This window comes from Doryrhamphus excisus, chromosome 12 (genome assembly GCF_030265055.1).
Source record: "Doryrhamphus excisus isolate RoL2022-K1 chromosome 12, RoL_Dexc_1.0, whole genome shotgun sequence".
In the NCBI taxonomy this organism is placed as follows: Eukaryota; Metazoa; Chordata; class Actinopteri; order Syngnathiformes; family Syngnathidae; genus Doryrhamphus; species Doryrhamphus excisus.
This window is the reverse complement of record NC_080477.1, coordinates 10,020,772-10,028,733: the sequence shown is the minus strand read 5'-3', so window position 1 is coordinate 10,028,733 and position 7,962 is coordinate 10,020,772. Positions and strand designations below refer to the sequence as shown.

Here is a 7,962-nt window from a genome sequence, read left to right as displayed (position 1 = left end):
AAATAAACTTAAAAACATCATTTTGGTTGGTAAACACGAGACCTGTTCGAGAACTAGTTTCAGCGCGTGCCAGGGAACTCTAGGTCAGAGTTTGTCTCATGCCTGGCTGTAATACAGCTGACATTTAAAAAATATACATTGTGTTTATGAACTCCGTTTATGAACGCCTATAAAGTTGGATGCACGAACCAGAAGTCTTTATATACACTCGGTATATGTGAACGCAGTGAACGAAATCGCTGTTTATCAAGTCCTAAACATTTAGCGGCACAAACTGGAAGTGTTTCTATGCACTTGGTAGTGTGACCAACCACAGCAGAGTGGGCGTGCCTGGAGGCAGGCCGTGGATGAACATATCGGGATATGAGTTTTGGTCCATATCGCCCAGCCCTAATTCCAGCTGTATTTCCTTGGATTTCCAAAAAGGTCCGTTTTAATTTATTTCACTCACAGCCCGCCTCCGGGCAAACCAACTCTGCAGTGATTGGTCAAACTTCTGAGAACTTCTGAACTACTGCCGAACCCCATTTCCTAATTTTGTCGATATAGGAGTTGATAATAAATGAATAAACCATTTGGAGAGCTACTGGTAGCTCATGAGCCATTGGCTGGAGACCTGACCGTGTATGAACTCAGATCGGTAATGTAGGTCTGCGTTTCTTGAGCGCAATCTTAGCACAACATCGGTCTGCACCTGGGATCTGCAACTCCAACCACTTCTGTCTAGTGTTTGGCTTTTTCGGCAACTTCAAAACTGATATATATGAAATATTTCTTGGAAGCCATCGCTCTGTCCTAACATGGTGAAATCAGAGCAGTGAAAGAGGAGGGCAAGACTAGAGCTAGTACCTGGGAACACCCATATAAGGAAGTGAGCTGGTGTTAGAAAAAACTCTCTGAAACCAGAGCCATTCCATTCTTAATTTCCAAATGTGCAAACTTCATTATCTGAAACGTCATAGTTTAGGAGGAGAATACAAATATCAATCAAAACAATCAAACCGAGGACCACTTCTGGATCCCAAACATACAGTAGTTCAGTGTTTTTCAACCTTTTTTGAGCCACGGCACGTTTTTTACATTAGAAAAATCTTGTGGCACACCACTAACCAAAAGTGTTACAAAATGTCACCATGACATCACACGTGCATCAAGAAGTCTATCGGAGGAACAAGGTAGGTGTTGCCACACAGACCAATATTCCATTGCTCTGCCAGTCTTTACACCACAGACACTCGACAGTAGCCACATTTTTACATGACGAGTTTTCTCTTTCCAAATGACCTTTCGGGAAACAATGGTATCCATGGAAAGGAATATTCCAATCTCTTGTCTACATGCACCGTGAAAATCAACCAGAATAGTCAATAGGGCATGCCCAGTAAAACGTAAACATCAACATCACGTGATACCGAGTTTTTCTTTCACTTGTTGGAATAACTCCGTATTGCCAGTTTTTCGTCTGTCTAGTCTTGAAATTTAGTTTGAATCAAAAACAAACTTTGCTTAGCGTCCAATGCCGATTGCTCGCCTCCATTTTTAAAAGTGAAGAACGTCTGGATCTGCGTGTTACGTCATATCGGAGCATGCGCTGAAAGAACGCACCCGGGATCAATTTAAACAGGAAAAGATCAAATTCAATCTTGCTAATATTTTATAATTAAACTCAGGACATGTTTTATATAGATATATATTTTCTTTTTTAATAAAACTGGACTTGTGAATAAAGTATAGAAGTGTTTAGATTCTGTTTCACAGATGGCGCTCATGCACCCGCTTGAGCGGGTACAAGATACCTGAATCGGATTGGGGAAAGGAATATTCCATCCCTGTTCAATTCTTTCCGTTTGAGCAAATATACCAAATGCAATTGGAATATTTGGGTCCATATATTCATGGCTATTGACATAATATTTGCAAATGATGATTAATCAATGTTAACTATGAAAAGTGATATTGGCTAATTCTTCAAGGTACACCAGTGGTTGAAAATCACTGCAGTAGTTCACAGGGAATAGCAACCTCCAGTTTTGAACCTAAACAACTAAACATTCTAATATGTGTGAGATTTTATGAAAGAAAATGTCTACCGTTTTACACAGGGTCATGCTGCACCTCCAAAGCGGGGATCCTAGCCGTTTTCCAAGCATCCATCCGGGCGAAAAAGGGCTGCCAGCGTTGTTGGTCTTTTCAAAGTTCCCACTCAGCGTGGAGGACCACCCACAGGCGGCCGGAGCGAGGCTCCCATTAGCTGCGCTCAGCTCATTTGCATTAACGTCAGTAAAGGCTGTAGGTCAATCCTTGCGGGTGCTTTTATTGGATGTGCCGCTGTCAAGCAGCGGCGAAGAAATGGAAGGGCAAACGCCAAGCAAGGCAGAGAAAAGACAAGCCTAAAAATGAGCTCCATTTGGCGACTTCATTCCGGCTTGTCCTCGCGCCCTCGCCACCTTTAATCATCCTGCACGGAAATACGAAACTTGTCTACATCGACTGCCATTTTTTTCCACCTTTTTTGGCATTCTACGTTCACGTTTGTAGAATTTGACAGCGTCCACATTTACCTTTTTTCTCCCACCGCCGGAATGAGACAACGGCGAGGAGCCTGGAGACACTGCACGCGGGTTGGGCTCATCCTGAAGCGGGTATCGGATGCCTGAACGCCGGCTGGCCCCTCCGCGTCCTCCACTGGTCAATTGCGGAGCTGATACATGGGGAGTTGCATTCTATTGCACCGGGAATGCTTTGGCACGACTGTCCGCATGAATGCCGTGCAGTGTGAATATTGCAGCCTGTTGATGAAGATGATAATGATGGTCGCCTCAGTGTTGGAGCAAAGTGTGCTGAGAACGCGTACACTGGCCGTCCTCGGCTGAAGTGGGCCACCAGATTTTGTTAAAAAAAAGAAGCACAAAATTTAGCATTTTACTATTAATAATCACATTTTTTTGGATGGCTCCAGACTGGAGAAGGACGACGACGGTTGCAAGATTGCACAGCAGAAATGGATAAAACTGTTGCATGAGGCTGCACTGTGTGTGTGTGTGTGCGTGTATGTATGTGTGCGTGCGAGTGTGTGTGTGTTCAGGCCTACTTGATGACTGAAGTTGAGCACAAAAAGAATCATGAAAAAAATGGTGATGTGGTACGAGGAAGACGAGAAGAGGAGCCTTGGGAACTCAGAACAGTCCAACTGAACAATAAGTCAACTTTTCCCCCCAAAGAAGGACTGCTGCTTTGATTAAAAAATCTCCAATTAAGTTCATGTGAAAAACAAGAGGGAGGAAATCAGCTTCCCGGTCTCCTGTTGGTCTGCTGGGGGGGATAGAAAATATATTATTCATGCCTCTTTATAGAGCAGCTGCAGAAGTGGCTTTGTTGTGGCCCAGATGACATATATGTATTTAATCCTAGAGAATGGACCCTCTGCGTTGGTAACAAAAAAAACTGAGCGAATGACACTCTGGTGGCCCTCAAAGTAAAGCACTTGTGCAAAAAGCGGAAAAGAAAGCTGAAGTGGGTTGAAGCATGGGCTGTGCTTCAAGTATTCATATCTCTGATAGGGTGGTCTACCACAGTGGAAAAGAGTCCGAGGATTCCCACTCGCCCCAGCAGACTAACACCACTCAGCATCAAGGAAATCCTGTCTCGGGACTACCCCTCAAACCCCAGAGCTGCAAGGTGAGGGAACCCACACTCAAATGCATGCAACAAGCTGTACATCCAAGGTGGCTTTCATTGAACTGCACTGTATCTCCAAAGTACATGTCAATATACTGCTGTACTGCTTTTTCTGAAAGGTCATACATAAACCCGGTGGACGGTCAAAAGGCCCCAGTCTTCTAATTCCTGTTACACTTGTTCACTGTATGGCAAAGACTGCACTTTTTAGTAGTATTTAGAGGCATAATATGTCAACCTTTTAAATTGGACATATTTAGCTTCCAAATGCTACAATGTTGTGTCTCACCACTTGTGTGTACTTGTAAAAAAAATGTATATTTGATGAAAAATGGAGTTAAGTAGGTCCGAGAGAGGATTGAGTGGCGCACTAGCAGAAAGTGTGCTCTGAGCATGTTGCATCATCCCAAAATCTACCAGTCCCATTTATCTATTGGACCACGAATAATTACACTAAGAGTGGCATAATGAGATGTGCTGCTTGGACGCCACTAAAAGAGATGTGCTTCCCATCAAGGGGATGATCAATTTCATTCTCATTTGCATGTTGTGTAAGAGCTAACACATGCACATTGGTGTTTTTGCTATACAGCACAATTGAGAAAGATGCAGCAAGTGAAAGTGAAGTTATGAGCACATGAGATAATGTTTGCATTTACATCTAATTTAGATGCAGAATAATCTTGCAAAGTATGTGCGTTTCTGTGTATTTCTGAGGTATTTGAGGGCTTCTGTTAAAGTGAAGTTTGTGGCTAAATGTCAATGCAGGATGCAGTGAGAAGGCAGCGTGACAGATGCCCCCCATGTCAGGACGCCCACTGTGCCTTTGATTGAATTAGTCCCCTGATTGAGTTAGACTAATGGTATACAAATCTGCTTCAGTTGGAAATGGTTAATCCTGAATCCATAAAGTGTCATCTTCAGCGTCCTCTGTACATCATTGCGGCAATGAGCTGAGTCCGGCCGCCGTGTAGAAAAGTAGACTTTCTAATTTGCATTATTTCAGCGCATCAGATTGACAAGAAACGAGGTCACATGCTGCTTCCACTTGTCTGTGTTTCTGCCATTAAGAGACTAGATCAATAATCATTATTGATCGTGTTGGGGATTGTGTGGACGCCACACTTTTAAAGCCCCTTTTAAACATTTATGAACAATTTTCATGCACATTTTTTTTTAGCTGCACCACATTCCAGTAGGTGTCAGTAGCAGGTAGAGCTGAAGCAATTAGTTGATTGATCAACTAGTTGCTGAACAGGAAATGAATTGGCAAATAATCAACCACATTTTAGAGGTTGGTGGCCAACATTCTCCAACTCAGGCCTTTATACGTGCATTCATATTTGGTGCATTAAACTGGCTTAGATGATTCCTAATTGAGTCGTATAGTACCGTGTCAAGACTTGGGCAACAACTGACTTTGTTGTTAGCAAATTGTAGGGCAGGTACTTTCATTGACCTTCATTTCCAGTGGAATATGTATGGAAATTAAACAAAAACCTACATTTATTTACACTTAGGAAATATCTGAAGTAAATAAAAGGTCCTTTTGCAAAAAAACAAAATCAAACAGTCTGCTTGATGATCAATAAGGTGCTTCAAAGTGGCGCTGTTAGCCTCCCTACTTCCTGTTTTCCCCTTTACCCAGACTCTTTATGCTCTGTAATTTTTAAACTAATTAATTTAGCCTATAAACATAACTGACAGGTTTGGAAAGTACATTTCTTAATTGTTCTCAAGCTGCTGCATCTGTCTCAATACTCGCAAAAACGGCTAGTTTAGAACAGGGGTCTCAAACTCAATTTACTTGGGGGCCACTGGAGCTAGGTTCTGGGTGAGACTGGGCTGCATCAGGATTTCCAAAAAAAAACCCAAAACGCATTTATTAAAAACAAATTTTTTTTAAAAACTTCGCTTTGGTTCCAATTTTCTACAAGAAAAGCTCTGATAAAACATTCCACTGTTCTCAAATATCTTACTTTTTATTTTTCTACACAAAATAAGATGAAAAATAAATAAACAAATCAAGAATAAAAAAATCAATCAATCAGTGATAAATAAATAAATATAATAATAATAATAAAACGGCAAATAATAAAAACTTGAGAAACCACATATAGTTGGTGGGTAGACTAATTATTTTTTTCAGATTAAAATTAACAAAGCATTATTAGAGCCCTGTAGACATGACAAAACACGACTATAGTCACATTTATACTCTTTTTATTTACAACATATTGCGCAACTGCAGGGTCTTGAGACACATGCTAACTCGCAAACTAGAGAGCTAGCGACCTAAACGGTAGCCTTCAAGTTATTTCCTTTAAACTTAAATAGCTCAAAACTTACCACTTCCACACGGATAGGGAGGATAACTATTAACAGTTATTTAACCTTTAACATGAACATTAATCAAACGTAATAATTTTTTCTGGGTACATGATACCATACAGCATCCATATCAAACTTGCGCGGGCCGCACTAACATTAAACTTTCATATCAAGGCGTGGGCCTCATACTAGTGTCCTGCGGGCCGCATTTGGCCCACGGGCCGCGTGTTTGAGACCATTGGTTTAGAATATTTGTTTGGATAATTGGACACAGAATTAATGGCAGCCTGCGATATTGGCACGGGCCTGTACCTCTCCTGTGGAAATGGTGACTTCCTGACCATAAAACACATTTCAGGAAATATTGTAAACTGTAAAATAATCAGTTGCCTTAGTGCAATATTCAGAGTGTTGCTGTTTCCTATCCCACGGAGCACGTATGCCCTGGCTTGAGTCATTGTGGTTCTGAAGATTGCCCACATGTCCATCCCTGTAAGGATGATAATTATCATCTCCAACCACACACAGCTGGTCATAACCACAGTGAAGTTCAGTAAAAGCAGAGTCAAACGAACTCTAAAGCTGTGCTGAATCTTTTGGAGAGTGTGTTCACGAGAGCGTATTCAGGCTTCTGCAGTGTGAGAAACATGAATCGAGCTTTGGGAGTGTGTCATGAGTCTTTGTCAAGGTTACGTTACCATCTGGGCTGCTTTGGGGATGATAAGGCTCAAGTACAAGGCCCTGTGATAGTGGGCATTTTTAGGACCAAACAGACAACCACGGGTCTCGGCCAAACACGCCGCCATTTGTCTGGCCTTGATTTTTCCATTTGTGTTGCTCACTCTCCAAGAGTGTCGATGGGATCCTCCATTGACATGAACCCCGCAATTTGGTTTGCTATCACCCTTTAGCATCAATGCTAAGATGAAGGCTACTGTAACAAACTGTAAACGGTGTAGTCATTCCTTCATAGCTTGGACTTTCCAGCAGTAAATTGTCCCATTTTTAGAAGTAGACACAACACTCATGTATGCTTTGAAAACAGTAGTATGGGTGTGTTCAAACTTGCATCCTTTACTACATTTTGTAGTTTTTTTGACTGGTAAAGTGTACTTCCAAACAAAGTCTGGCATACGGAATCTATTCTGATAATGACTCTTACTGCAAATGTTGATCTGAAATCAGAGGAGAATATCAACATCAAGCTAGCAGGAGGTTTGGAGGCGGAGCTAGCCCTGTGCCAATAATTTGCTCCCTTAAAATGTGTCTGAAGGCATTTTGTAAGGTTTACAATAATGGATGATATATGTTTATTAACTGAACATCTGTATGAGTGAGAATGTCATGATTTGAAAATTTCACTTGTTGGACTGTTTTGTGTCCTTTTTAAGTGTGTGTGCATGTCTGTAGTCTACGTTGAAAACCAATGAGTAATATATTCCAGAAGAGGACAAAGACTTTGCATGGTGATTAATTAATCCACTGGGCTGTTCCTGTAGGATGCAGTGGAGTGGGGGAACTTATTGGTTCTATTTTGCGTTCTCTTATTAGGATATCAAACATTGTGCTCTTGAGCTATGAAGTACCGCTTCTTGGATATCATTGCCAACGTTAATTCATTTGTCTCTGGATAATTGGCAGCTGTATTTATCACCACAGTACATTCATTATAGTACAGTCATGGTGTTTAGCCTTGTTTTATTAACACTTCTACTTCTGAACTACTGCATAGAAAAATGTGTCAAAACATGCACCCCTACTGTGTTTCATCTTTCCTTGACATTATTCCAATATTCCAGTATTCCAGTTTGAAGAGCTGCTGAAAATATGTATTGGTAAAGTGATTTCCATTCCGAGATGTTAAAGCGCTCATGTCAGAGTAAGAACAATTTCCATCATGTCAAACTGTTACTTGAGGTATGACTTAAGCTGCTCATTGTGTTTTATTTAAAC

The 7,962-nt window shown here is 41.3% G+C and overlaps 1 protein-coding gene across 1 annotated transcript in view; it reads left to right on the top strand.

Annotated features, from left to right (window-relative positions):
- Nucleotides 1-2,233: 2,233 nt before the first annotated feature.
- The window catches only part of pde8a (phosphodiesterase 8A), a 54,873-nt gene continuing 49,144 nt past the window's right edge, over nt 2,234-7,962 (top strand). Inside the window, exon 1 of the mRNA XM_058089495.1 lies at nt 2,234-3,678. Coding sequence (XP_057945478.1) covers nt 3,526-3,678 — 153 coding nt within the window. The 5' untranslated portion in view covers nt 2,234-3,525. The remainder of the gene's footprint in view (nt 3,679-7,962) is intronic.